Genomic DNA, 14,857 nt, shown 5'->3' on the forward strand with positions numbered 1-14,857 from the left:
TGTCATCCTCACTGTTCCATCCTTAATCCCAGGACTCTTCACTTCTGCCTTAGGTTCCTGCCATGATCCCACCTGGCTCCTCCAATCTGGTTTTCCACTACGGCAAGAGGGAGCTTTCTATGATCCACATCTGATCATACCACTGGTAAATACCCTTCACTCACTTCCTGTACCTTGCAGGATGCACCCAAAACCATAAACCTCACAGTGCCTGGCCTCTGCTAATCTCTCTTGGTTCACTTCCCTACTGCCCTGCCGCCCACCTCATTCGTTTCAGCTACACCAAATAGAGTCTCCCAAAGGAGCCATATAATGTCATGACATCGTGCTTTCATACAGCAGCCATTCCCTTCCCTTGGAATGCTTTTCCCCCATCTTCTTCACCTGAGTAATTCCTGCTCATCTTTCCCCGGGCCTGTCCTTTTCCCATCTTTTCTGGGACTTGGTACTCAGATAATGATAACACTGGCTGGGCATGCTAGTGTGAATAGAGGAGACTGCTTGCAGCTGCAGCTGCCCAAGGCCTCTATCTGCTGCTCAGGGATATCTTTTCCTTTCAGGACCACCAGCTCCTACCCCTGCCTTTGCTCTCTCCTCCTCCTTGCTCCCAGAGCACTTGGCAAAAGGAGCTGTTGTCATTCATTTATCAAAGTGTGAGTTGCTTAGGGATGAGATTCATTGGTGATTCGTATTTCTAGGGCCTACCACAGTGCCTGGCATATAAGATGCATTCAGTAAATGTTTGCTGTATGAACCATGGACTCATGAAAAAGTAAATAAAGACAACTTGGAGAAGAGCAAATTCTGTTGTGCTTAAAAGATGTGGCTTCTAGTACTAGTCCTAGTGTTTACTAACAACTTGGCCTTGGACTTGACAGTCATTTTTTCTGAGTCTCAATTTCTATATTATAAATGAAGGAAATGATATGTGCACACAAAAGGGAAATGAAATAAATTGCACACTTACAACTTGCAAGATGCTCAGTTAACATTATCATCACCTGAATTGTGTTCACTTAACCTGGCCCTTACTTATGCCCCCAAAAGGCAGGGGGGATTTAGGGTGATAAAATAATATGTACAAAGTATAATTTTACATTTGGTACAAGAAGATAATTTGGTTTTCACTTGGATAACTTCAGATTCACTGTAGTGTAGTTGTACATTCTCTATCAAAGTGTCAACCATTCAGAGATGGCAAAAAAATTTCAAGAAAAATAAGTATTTTGTTCATTTGGTCATTAGTGGGAAGAACTTTTTAATAATCATCAGTCTCTTTGTAAAATATCAAGAGTATTTGAAATAATCTATATATTCTTGCTCCAGTCAATCAAGAATTTAAGGATTCAAGTATAGTTAAGATGAAGCAGTGATACAGTTAAGGCCTTTTAAATATGATGTAAGTCATTAGTTTATTCCTTGTGAAAAGGACAGATATACTAGTTAGTTATATCTTCATAGGAAATCCTTAATAATAAATATTAGGGAAGTAGCTTATAAGAATTAGGAATTTCCAAAGCTGTTTTCTCAAATTTAGGTGCTGTAGTCTACCTTGAATAAGGGTCTTCACATGTAATACTTTCTCTAAGCATTTAAGAGTAAATACTCCAACATGCCTATATGATTACATGGGTAACATATATAAGCCACTGGTCCAATAGCTTACATGCGTCAACCCCAAAATGAGCAGCAAAAGACCAGTTGCTGACATAATCCTGTAATTTGTCTTGGTATGCTCATTCTCACTCTCACCAAAGATTCCATCCTCAAGTGTTGAGTATTATGGCTACCAAGCAACTGAAGTGATAGTCTCCAAGACATTGCAAAACCGAAGCCTTCATAATATGCAACCTTGCTCCTGTGAGAATTCTCTACACTTGAGCATCGTAGACATAACATGGCTGCCCTTGACCTAGCTTAGATCATTCAAATACAAAAGCTATTTCAAATTGTTCTGTTACTTATCTGCTCCACTTCAAGATAAATCTTCAACATTCACAAAAGGTTGCTGCCACTGCAGAGTATTTCCAATTGTGGAATAATTATAACTGCTATGTATTAAGTATTACTGGGTGCCTTATGTCTTACAGTGCTTATTTATAATTTCTACAATAGTCCTCATTGTTCAGTATTTTTTTGTATCTATTTTACAGATGAAAAAAATGAGGCTTAGAGAGATTAGGTAACTTGTCTCAGACCACATGCTAATATACAACAGAACTGGGATTCAGACCCCAAGCTCTCTGCTTCTAAATCTATCCTTTTTCCAGTGTACTTTACTTTTGAGGGAATCAAGTGTGGTTAAGTGAGTCTATCCTTCACAGTTTGTACTATTAGCAGAGAACAGGTGTGCTCAATTCATGATAAACCAAAACAAAGGCACAAATCCCATTAAAAGCAGCTGGGCGAATTGAGCAACTAATTGGTTATTCTCTCTGTGCCTCAAATATTTCTAAAATTAGCTTGAAATTCCATTTGAAAAATTCTTCAATTAGTCATGAACTCTGACTCACATTTCTAAAGCAACCTTTTGATAGGTGCTTCCAACACTTGCCCCACGCAACTCCTATTACTTCCTCTTTTCTTCGGTATAAGATAATCTCTTTTCTATTTCTAGGCCCACTTTCTGCTTTTCCTAGCCCTGCCAATTTTTATTTTTACAATCATTAGTTGTATGAATAATTAAATGTATTTTTACCAAGGGCTCTTCATTACTGCTCATCTTTCGTTTCTTTATTCTTCTCCTACAGACTCTTATAAGTCAACTCAAATACAGATTCCTTACTAATTTCACTTTGAGAGTATTATTGGCCACCTTCTTGTCTGAGTAAGAATCAATATGTTATGTTGTCTAATAAACAATTATTTTATAGAATGGTTTTTATAAGCCTCCTAAAGCAGGCTGAAAATCAACTAGATAATGTATCCAGATACTTCAAGTTTGGAAAATAAAAGAAATACTTTTTCTAAAAAGACTTACTTGCCAACTCCACCTTCTCACCTCCTGTTCTCATCTTATGCTGAGGTCTGTGTAATTAACTGCTGCCCTGAGGCCTGAAACAGTGGCTCACTTCTTCATATGTGTTTTGTAATGTCTTGTGTTCAGCTCCCTTTCTGGGTGGCCTGAGAAGGATTGTTACTCCTCCTATGCTCAGTAGATGCCTTCAGCTCCCTTGGCTGTGCACCTATGTGCAAACTGTATGCAAAACAAAGAGTGGTGCATTCATGCTGGGCATTACCTGGGTGTGCGTCTAAGGAGATAGACATCCAAAACAATAGGAAATGTCATGAACAATGGTGCTATGGCACTCTTCTAGGAGCAGAGGCCTACCCATCTCTTTGTTTTTGATAAAAAACTAGTCTTCCCTTGAATACCAATCCCTCTTCTTGCTTCCAACGCCTGAGTGTGGAAAAGTGACTAGAACTACCACATCCTATTAAAAAGGGGAGAAGGCCACTTACCTAACTTACCTACAAGAGCTTGGGGATACTAGAAGGAATGTATGGTTTTCCTGGCTGTCATTAGCCTTCTCCACCCCAGCCACCCAAAAACACAATTATTTTGTACTTTCATGACAAAAATATGTAGTTTGTTTACTCTTATGTATGAAAGCCAGACTCTTTTTTTAATAATAAATTTATTTTTTATTGGTGTTCAATTTGCCAACATACAGAATAACACCCAGTGCTCATCCCGTCAAGTGCCCCCCTCATTGCCCGTCACCCATTCACCCCCACCCCCCGCCCTCCTCCGCTTCCACCACCCCTAGTTCATTTCCCAGAGTTAGGAGTCTTTATGTTCTGTCTCCCTTTCTGACATCTCCCACACACTTCTTCTCCCTTCCCTTATATTCCCTTTCACTATTATTTATATTCCCCAAATGAATGAGAACATATAATGTTTGTCCTTCTCTGATTGACTTACTTCACTCAGCATAATACCCTCCAGTTCCATCCACGTTGAAGCAAATGGTGGGTATTTGTCATTTCTAATGGCTGAGTAATATTCCATTGTATACATAAACCACATCTTCTTTATCCATTCATCTTTCGATGGACACCGAGGCTCCTTCCACAGTTTGGCTATTGTGGACATTGCTGCTAGAAACATCGGGGTGCAGGTGTCCTGGCATTTCATTGCATCTGTATCTTTGGGGTAAATCCCCAACAGTGCAATTGCTGGGTCGTAGGGCAGGTCTATTTTTAACTCTTTGAGGAACCTCCACACAGTTTTCCAGAGTGGCTGCACCAATTCACATTCCCACCAACAGTGTAAGAGGGTTCCCCTTTCTCCACATCCTCTCGAACCTTTGTGGTTTCCTGCCTTGTTAATTTTCCCCATTCTCACTGGTGTGAGGTGGTATCTCATTGCGGTTTTGATTTGTATTTCCCTGATGGCAAGTGATGCAGAGCATTTTCTCATGTGCGTGTTGGCCATGTCTATGTCTTCCTCTGTGAGATTTCTGTTCATGTCTTTTGCCCATTTCATGATTGGATTGTTTGTTTCTTTGGTGTTGAGTTTAATAAGTTCTTTATAGATCTTGGAAACTAGCCCTTTATCTGATACGTCATTTGCAAATATCTTCTCCCATTCTGTAGGTTGTCTTTGAGTTTTGTTGACTGTATCCTTTGCTGTGCAGAAGCTTCCTATCTTGATAAAGTCCCAATAGTTCATTTTTGCTTTTGTTTCTTTTGCCTTTGTGGGTGTATCTTGCAAGAAGTTACTGTGGCCGACTTCAAAAGGGGTGTTGCCTGTGTTCTCCTCTAGGATTTTTATGGAATCTTGTCTCACATTTAGATCTTTCACCCATTTTGAGTTTATCTTTGTGTCTGGTGCAAGAGAGTGGTCTAGTTTCATTCTTCTGCATGTGGATGTCCAATTTTCCTGGCACCATTTATTGAAGAGACTGTCTTTCTTCCAGTGGATAGTCTTTCCTCCTTTATCGAATATTAGTTGACCATAAAGTTGAGGGTCCACTTCTGGATTCTCTATTCTGTTCCATTGATCTATGTGTCTGTTTTTGTGCCAGTACCACACTGTCTTGATGACCACCGGAAAGCCAGACTCTTTTATATCATTTTGATTCAAGGCAATAATGACTGTTTCTCGTTGCTCATTCACCATCTAATTCTGGATGTCTGAAGAGAATTTAGAATTGGAAATTTTAATTTTTAAATCATTTTGAGAATGTATATAGAGTATTCCATCACCAGAAACAAAAATGTGGGTAAGTGGATCTAGTTTGTTCTGGAAATGTAACTTTTGCTTTCTTTTTCTTTTTGCACAGCCCCCTGCCTTTCCCTCCCTTTCTCTCTTTTGTTTAAAATTGATTTATGTTATTGATTGTTAAAATGCTACATTTCTTTCTAAAGTCTCAAAATTATGGTAAAAGGTAGAAAATATAAGGAATGGCAGAGGACTACTTTTAGCCTTGAGAAAGTTTTAGTTTCATTGTTCTTTTCTCTAAATAATATTTAATGATAAAATAAATATTTTCTTTTTATTTTTAAGGTGCCTTATTTACAAACCACAGCACATAACATTTATAAGACAATATGTATGGCAGCTGTTTGCATTTAAATATATTTAAATCATGAAAATGTGCCATTCTTTTGTACTTAAATTTTCATGAAATGGCTTTGCAAGAATTTTTCTGTATATTATATTTGTTCTCCTTCTTCCCTGGTGGTCATTGAGATCTGGTGTTGTGTTTTGTTTTGTTTTTTGATGTATATGGGTGCTTGCTTTCTCTTTATCATTTCTTTGTTTCCATGATTAAGTTCTATATTTTTAATATCTTGTGAAGCTCACAGAAGTACCTTTCCTGAATATTACATTTCTTAAGGCTGTGGTATGGAACTTTATTATTTTAGTGACCCTTTTTATTCACTATATATAATTTTGGTAGGCCATTGGCAGTTGGGTCTCAGCACAGGATGGGTCTACATGCTCTGGAAAGGAACATTCTCAGCTCACCCTTCCACAGACACCTGGGCCATTCTCTGTTCTCAGCCTGCCCATCAACCATTAGGTGGCTTTGAGGTGACCACCATTTGCACTTTGGTTCTTGGTCCTTTGGTCCAAGAAGATGCTCTGACATTTTGCCTTTGTTCAAGAGCAAAGCCACCCACAGGCCTGGACAGGACTCTCTCAATCCTACTTCACAGCTACATTCAACATCATTTCCACTGCATTCAATTTCAGTGATTTTGGCCTTGGTGGTAGCCCGCTTTTTGCATAGTGGTTCTGTACCTTATATCCTTTTTTCTTTTAAGATTTTATTTATTTATTGGACAGAGAGCACAAGCAAGGGGAGTGGCAGGCAGAAGGAGAGAGAGAAGCAGGCTTCCCACAGAGCAGGGAGCCTAATACAGAACTCGATCCCAGGACCCTGGGATCAGGATCTGGGCTGAAAGCAGATGCTTAACCAACTCAGTCACCCAGGCGCCCTCTGTACCCTTAACCTTGTTCCTCTTTAGAGATCATATAGCTCTAGTTATGTCTCAGGGCTGTTATAAAAATAACATTAAAAACGACCAAAAACTGTTTGTAAAACCTCATCACTATGTTGATGTATAATAAAACAATGCTCTGTTCTTTTTGAGGCAGCCGTGAATAAAACATTCTACTAAGAGCAGCAGAAACTAAGTTTACTTTAGTTTTTAAAAGCATATTATCCTACCCTAGAAAGAAAAAAATCTATGTTACGTTGAATAATTAGTTTTTAATCATCCCATGTGGATTACTATCTGTCACCCTATTTTCCCAAAGGAAAGATAAAAAAATACAAGGGTTACAAAAATAAAAGGTCCCACCACCACAGCAATATACAGTTGGGCCAACATGTTTATTTTCAAAACAGAAAACACAGATCTTATAACAGTATATTGTTACCATCACTGTTCCAATTAGAAGAAAGAGGATGATTTGATTATTCTGAAGTATTCTGTAATATATTACAGCAAAAATCTTGGGTTTCTTTTTTCTCTAGTTTGTATTTGTAATGACTATCCCTGAATTATATGTCATAGTATATTAAAAATTGTAATAACTGGGGAAAAACAATGCAAGTAAAGTGAAATGTTTTATCTCTCCCCCAAAAAAGGCATTTTTAGTGGCATTATATTCATATTTCAGTAAAAATAGGCAATGAAAACTATCTCTGAAGCTGGAGCACCCATTTCTGAAAAATATTTTCCAACAATAGTGTTATATCTTCTATTCACATGAAGATAGAATCAAGAACTTAGTTTGTTAAATACAGCCCTGTTATTTGATCTTTGTTGGAACATTAAGAATCCATAATGATTTTTGAGAAAAACTGAAGAAATTGTACATTTGCTGCTACACTTGAGTGAAACCCAGAAATTCCTGCACCAAACACAACCACTTCTAATGCTCTGCAGCAGTGCTCACTTCGGCAGCACATATTGTGATGCTCTGCAGCAGTTTTTCTCCCCAGGCAGCCATATATTAGAGCACCTGGGGAACTCATTCAAAGGCACATTTCTGGCATCTCTATGACCTATGGAGTCACAGTCTCAGAGACGGGATCCAGGAGCCTGCCCTTTGGAGAGGTTCCCTGTGTGTATTATTCTCCTCTCTACAGCATTCAAGAAGACAGGTTAGAGGCTAGGGTGTGATAGCAGAAAGCACATATAGGGCTAGCACCTCCGTGGAACTTGGAGCAGCTCCTGTGGCTGGTGAAGGGTGACAGCATTGCTTCTTCACTTCAGGAATCATGATGCCATAGCCTTTACTATGGACCAGGAATTGTTCCAAGAGTTCAGTACTCACTACCTCATTTAACCCTCACAGCCACCCAGGGAAGTAGGGTTACTGCTGTCCCCATTCTGTAGGGAAAGACACTTAGACGCAGTGTGCATAGCTTGCCCAAGGCTGCATGCCTGGTGAGTCGGCTGTTTTCCTATGGTCCCAGGACATATCTTGTGCTTCAAAAAATTATGATACAAAAAGATGGTTTTTTGATCTATAAAATGTTTTTGTTTTCCCTTCAAACAGATCAACTTATTACCATGCAGCAATTTTTCCCATTTTTTCCCTATAAATCTCTTGTATTCTAAATTTAGGTGATAATAGTGGATTAGGATCTGTATGTTTTTGGAATTTAATAAATGTGTTGGGATGTAGATTTCTGGATGAAATTTAGAGTGGATACCTCTGGCAAGATTTAAATGGCAGAGGTGGAGGGGTGGTCGTGGTGGTGGTGGGATTTCATCGAAATGGGACATCAGAAGACCTTTAGACTAGTGCTCTTGAACCTCTAGCCACAGCCAAGGCACCAGAAGGATTTTATCTTCCTTTTATGCCTAGTTCCTTCTTAAAATTCTCATGCCCTTCAATACCATCAGCAAAAATCTTCCCAATCTTCATTTCAAAGCCCATCCCTACTCCACTTTAGACTTTAAATGACTGTTTCTGAAATGAAAAGCAGAAAATCGCAGAACCTTTAAATGTAGAAATGTGTGAACATAGAACACTGACATGCCAAGTACAGTTTTAACATTTTAAATGTATTAACGTTGAAATGTATTTGAAAAGTAGAAGGACTAGTAATCCTGTTCATCTTGTGTCTAAAATATGTTTCTTTTCTATTAATAAATACAGCAGATGAACTGTGAGTAGAGAAGCTGTCATTTGCTACTCCTCGGAAAGATCCAAGAAGTTTGTGAACGTCATCTCTTTTATTGTGTCATTTCTGCTGTTAATGCAGTCAGACAGGTTTAACAGCAAGGTCTCCTAGTCTCTAGTGCCATTTCTGGAGATGGTAATTTGAGGAATTTGAAAAGCATGGCAAAAATGTGAGCCAATTCAAAGATACACTACAGTTCATATATCAAAGGAAAAATACTTTTTGATGGTTTCTCAGAGATACTGAAGAGCTTGAAAATACATAGATGGAAAAAAAAAAAGAAAAAGAAAATACATGGATGGAGCCAGACTCTCCAGCCAGTTTCTAGATCATTACAAATGCATATTTTTCCATTTCTTTTTATTGAAGATAGACCTATTAATACTTCACAACCTAACACTATGCAGCTACACATTCATTTGACAAGTCAACCTTCTAGAACTGCAGTGTGGCAGCTATATCATTGATCTCGGGAAAAAGAGTTCTTGTGCTACTGAAGAACTTAGAGGATGAATATCAATGTCAACTTTGGGCCAGAATTAAGGGTTAGCTAAGAATTGGTAAGTCCATCCAGTTTTCAAAACTAGTAGCCCAACTGGAATGTAAATGGAGTGCTTTTATAAACAATTAATGCTCCTTGCAACACACAGGGAGTTATTCATGCATAGTTAGGAAGTCATTTTCTGAGACTTTGGCTGGAAACGTAGCTTTCATGGATGAAACATTTTGGGTAACATCTCCAATATTCCCCTTGCGAAAATGAAGTAACGACATCCATTAGACACTTCAAGTTTGCAGCTCTTCTTTCATGTGGCTCCAGTCCTCTTGGTCTTGGCATGTTGTGATAGTTTGGCACAAAGTAGCATCATTTTGTCCTTGACGATGATAGATTCTGCACACTTAATCCATTAATCTGAGCTGATGGACTTTGCCCAGAGTTAAAATATTTTGTTCTTACATAATGGTTTTCTTATTAAATCTCTGAACAATACTCTTTTACGGGTGACTACATTCAACCCCATATTCTAGATGTAAAAAGTAAAGTGAGAGGAGGTTAATTTTTTTTAATTTTATGAGGATTTATATAGTGCTTGGTGTAAGTGCTCAAGCTCTCTTCTGTTTTAGAAAATATTCAATCATATGGTCCTCAAAAGAAGTTTATGAGTCTTGTGCTATTAGACCCATTATAGGTGAGAAAGCTGAAGCACAAGGAAGTCAAGCGGCTGGCCAGCTGAGATAGTAAGTAGTAGAGCAAGAGTCCAACTCCTGCTGTCTGGTTCCAGGGTCTGGGCTCCAACCACTGCACTAAACTGTCTCTGCGCCTCACACTAGACCAGCCTTGTAGTTAATAACAATGAACTAAGGACAGAAATGAGAATATTTAACATTTCCAAACCCCCTTTCTGGTCACTCACCAACAATTTCCTCCCCATAGACAGCATTCTCATTTTCAAAGTGAAGTTTCAAAGTGAAAGTCTTAGACTTTGGAAAGGTGGAACCTTTGAGATCACAGAGGAGCAATCTTGGTAGATTGGGATTACGCAGAACAATTTAGCATCAAGAATATTTAGTGAAAAAGATTGAAAGTGAAGTTAAGGCATGACAGATGGGTGGTACTCTGCTTATTTGAAAAGTTCCTTTCAAATTATAAGTCCCACTTCCTTCACCTTTAGTCCTCCAGCCTAGATTGATGCGTCAGAATACCTGTGCATTTTACAATAACAAAGGTACCACTTGGAATTAACAAGGAGCCATTAGTCTCAAGTTCTTATGCTCTGCATAGCAAGGAAAGCCATCAAGGCTAGACTCCCTAACTGATAAGGAGCCAAGCAACAGTTTCACAGGTTTGCACACAGACTGCTGGGGTCTGTGCCTTCATGGGTACTGCTGGAAAAATAAAGATATTCTGTTGTTCTTAATGGAAATATAACCTACCCTGAAAGCTTTGAGATGTCAACTTACCCTACCTTGACCAGGGAGCTCTTTGCTATTGGTCCAGAAGAGAGGAATGTGGTTTCTAATTTTTATTTCCTGGCAGGAGTTAGAGGAGATGATGCATTGACAGGCAGCTGAAGGTGGGGACCCTGTGGATCCAGGACATCTGGGCATCATTAGCCATGGTGAGGGGCCAGCCCACATGAGAGGTAGCAGGAAGGAAAAGAATCTATGGCCAGATGGTGGAAGTCATGGCTGGAGGAAACACTGGCTTAATTTTTGGAAAAGATTTTTCTTCAAACTCTGAAATGACTTTGGAAGCCACTCGTTCTTTAAGGCCTCAGGATAAATAATTTAGCTAGCATATTGCAAAAGGGAAAAAATTGTAACTCTATCCATGAAGATGAGGTGGGTTTCATTTTATAATTCTCACTATTCAGAAAGCTTGCACAACTCCCTCGTCTCAAGGCTGTCGAAACTCAGTCTTCAATAACTCTTCTGCAAGCAGTGTCCTTGATACTCGCCAAGCTCAATTGCAATCTCTTCCTGTCATGCTAACGTTTTGAAGTAGAACTCACTTCTGGTCATAGTGGATCTGGAAGAAGCAGTTCAGTCATCAACAGATACGTGTTGCAGGTTGTTGGGTATTTTTTTCCTTCCTGCTGAGGCAAACATCACTTAGAATGATTTATCATTACTCATTCAGAAGCTCTGACTACCCCAAAGAGAGGCTAACCACAAAAATTTCTTCTAAAAGTGATGTAGCCACAGCTGTCTAGGAGTTATTTAGCAGTAATTCACTCTGGGCAATAGAAGAGTGATTAGAAGGATATCACATCTATTAAAATGTCAATCTAATTAAAGCATGGGAGAGAGCTCAAGAGAGCTTAGAGTCCCTATTCTGTGATTTGGATAGACTTTTTTACTTTACAGATTAAATCATAAGCTGGAAACAAAGTCTCTTTGCATCTCTGTGGTCTAAAATACTAACAAAAAGAAAAAAAAAGATTCTTAATAGATTAATAGGTTGTCATTCAGTAGGGTTTCTAGTAAACAGCATGTTAAGCCTTGTCCTTGTCATGGTCTCCAAAAGTGACTTTATTTTTTTTATAATAAATGTATTTTTTATTGGTGTTCAATTTGCCAACATACAAAATAACACCCAGTGCTCATCCCGTCAAGTGCCCCCCTCAGTGCCCATCACCCATTCACCCCCATCCCCCGCCCTCCTCCCCTTCCACCACCCCTAGTTCGTTTCCCAGAGTTAGGAGTCTTTATGTTCTGTCTCCCTTTCTGACATCTCCCACACACTTCTTCTCCCTTCCCTTATATTCCCTTTCACTATTATTTATATTCCCCAAATGAATGAGAACATATAATGTTTGTCCTTCTCTGATTGACTTACTTCACTCAGCATAATACCCTCCAGTTCCATCCACGTTGAAGCAAATGGTGGGTATTTGTCATTTCTAATGGCTGAGTAATATTCCATTGTATACATAGACCACATCTTCTTTATCCATTCATCTTTCGATGGACACCGAGGCTCCTTCCACAGTTTGGCTATTGTGGACATTGCTGCTAGAAACATCGGGGTGCAGGTGTCCTGGCATTTCATTGCATCTGTATCTTTGGGGTAAATCCCCAACAGTGCAATTGCTGGGTCGTAGGGCAGGTCTATTTTTAACCCTTTGAGGAACCTCCACACAGTTTTCCAGAGTGGCTGCACCAGTTCACATTCCTACCCACAGTGTAAGAGGGTTCCCCTTTCTCCACATCCTCTCGAACCTTTGTGGTTTCCTGCCTTGTTAATTTTCCCCATTCTCACTGGTGTGAGGTGGTATCTCATTGTGGTTTTGATTTGTATTTCCCTGATGGCAAGTGATGCGGAACATTTTCTCATGTGCGTGTTGGCCATGTCTGTGTCTTCCTCTGTGAGATTTCTGTTCATGTCTTTTGCCCATTTCATGATTGGATTGTTCGTTTCTTTGGTGTTGAGTTTAATAAGTTCTTTATAGATCTTGGAAACTAGCCCTTTATCTGATACGTCATTTGCAAATATCTTCTACCATTCTGTAGGTTGTCTTTGAGTTTTGTTGACTGTATCCTTTGCTGTGCAGAAGCTTCCTATCTTGATAAAGTCCCAATAGTTCATTTTTGCTTTTGTTTCTTTTGCCTTTGTGGGTGTATCTTGCAAGAAGTTACTGTGGCCGACTTCAAAAGGGGTGTTGCCTGTGTTCTCCTCTAGGATTTTTATGGAATCTTGTCTCACATTTAGATCTTTCACCCATTTTGAGTTTATCTTTGTGTCTGGTGCAAGAGAGTGGTCTAGTTTCATTCTTCTGCATGTGGATGTCCAATTTTCCTGGCACCATTTATTGAAGAGACTTTCTTCCAGTGGATAGTCTTTCCTCCTTTATCGAATATTAGTTGACCATAAAGTTGAGGGTCCACTTCTGGATTCTCTATTCTGTTCCATTGATCTATGTGTCTGTTTTTGTGCCAGTACCACACTGTCTTGATGACCACAGCTTTGTAGTACAACCTGAAATCTGGCATTGTGATGCCCCCGATATGGTTTTCTTTTTTAAAATTCCCCTGGCTATTCGGGGTCTTTTCTGATTCCACACAAATTTAAAATAATTTGCTCTAACTCTCTGAAGAAAGTCCATGGTATTTTGATAGGGATTGCATTAAACGTGTAAATTGCCCTGGGTAACATTGACATTTTCACAATATTAATTCTGCCAATCCATGAGCATGGAATATTTTTCCATCTCTTTGTGTCTTCCTCTATTTCTTTCAGAAGTGTTCTATAGTTTTTATGGTATAGATCCTTTACCTCTTTGGTTAGGTTTTTTCCTAGGTATCTTATGCTTTTGGGTGCAATTGTAAATGGGATTGACTCCTTAATTTCTTTTTCTTCAGTCTCATTGTTAGTGTATAGAAATGACTTTATCGATAGAGACCACTTGAATAATTGAATGCAGTAGTTAAAAACATGACCTTTAGTTTGGCTGACATGGCACTAAGACTCACCACCCCCAATGCCAAACTGAGTCCTTTGCGAGTTTCTGGACCCCTCTATGCTACTGTGTCATTTGAAAATAAGGGCCATGATTCTATTTTACAGGGTTATTGTAAGCATCTAACCAGATAACATTTTAGAGTTCCTGGCATCATGCCTAACATAAGAATAAGCATCCAATGAATGTTAGTTAGTAATTATTATTCTAAAGATAACCCCTTCTCATAACATTTGAGTCTCTCAATATTCAAGTTTAAACTGGATGAAGCTGGATTTTGAATTCTTTCAATCTGTTTATATTTCACAGGCAAAAAGCATTTTCACATCAGGGAAGACCAAATGGCAGATTATTATCATTTATTAACAAGGTGTAAGGCAAACGTAGAAATTTAGTGAAAAAGCAAACGTACAGCATGACCCCATTTTAAAAAACATATAAACCTGTTTGGAAAGCCATAGAACCAAATGTTATATTAGTTTTCCCTAAATTTCCTTTACTTTCTCTCTTATACTTTTTCCCAGATTCTGCAGTGAACCTGTATTACTTTCTTATTAGAGACATGCAGCATATGCTATTCTTCAAAGGAAAGAAGTGTAGAGTCACTGTGGAACCAACCAATCTTTATGTATATGTGTGTGACCCCGCCTGGATCTAGTATGGGGGAGATAAAGATAGAGACTGTGGAGGTAGGAGCAGGGAGCCCCAGGGAATCGCTGTGTCCATTTGGGGTAAGCTCCTGTAGATTTAGAGCTGTTGGCTTTTTGTCACCTTCAGAGAGGTTTTCCATCTGCCTGGTTCACCAGAGTCTTATTCTTTATCTCAATTGTTCTAAGTATGTAAATAATTCCAAAAATTGATCTGGTGTCCTGGGGACTCATGGACCTCTGCGATCAGAAACACACTGAACCATGGCTGTCTCCAATGATGGCCCCAAAACTGACACAGTGTGAGGGGATGCAGTTGTCAAGCGCCTGGAGCTCTGACTCACTCCACTTTAATTTAGGGAAATACATAGTACATGATTTTTATATTATTTATTTAATTTTTTAAAAAATTAAAAAAATTTCTTTTTATTGGAGTTCAATTTGCCAACACACAGCATAACACCCAGTGCTCATCCCATCACGTGCCCCCCTCAGTGCCCGTCACCCAGTCACCCCAACTCCCGCCCACCTCCCATTCCACCACCCCTTGTTCATTTCCCAGAGTTAGGAGTCTCTCATGTTCTATCACCCTCTC

At 39.1% G+C, this 14,857-nt stretch overlaps 1 protein-coding gene across 4 annotated transcripts in view; it reads left to right on the forward strand.

Annotated features, from left to right (window-relative positions):
• LOC144309460 (homeobox protein Mohawk-like) overlaps window positions 1–14,857 on the forward strand; it is a 63,438-nt gene that overhangs the window by 40,038 nt on the left and 8,543 nt on the right. The window contains exons 4-5 of one of the 4 annotated variants that reach the window (XM_077890532.1): window positions 54–145; window positions 8,630–10,616. The exons of 1 other annotated variant lie outside the window; for it this stretch is intronic. In XM_077890532.1, coding sequence (XP_077746658.1) covers window positions 54–145; window positions 8,630–8,647 — 110 coding nt within the window. In that variant the 3' untranslated portion in view covers window positions 8,648–10,616. Of the gene's footprint in view, window positions 1–53; window positions 146–8,629; window positions 10,617–14,857 lie in introns of those variants that run through there. 2 more of the 4 variants (XM_077890530.1, XM_077890534.1) reach the window with 2 other exon arrangements.

This window comes from Canis aureus, unplaced genomic scaffold, assembly GCF_053574225.1.
Source record: "Canis aureus isolate CA01 unplaced genomic scaffold, VMU_Caureus_v.1.0 NW_027326411.1_RagTag, whole genome shotgun sequence".
NCBI lineage: Eukaryota > Metazoa > Chordata > Mammalia > Carnivora > Canidae > Canis > Canis aureus.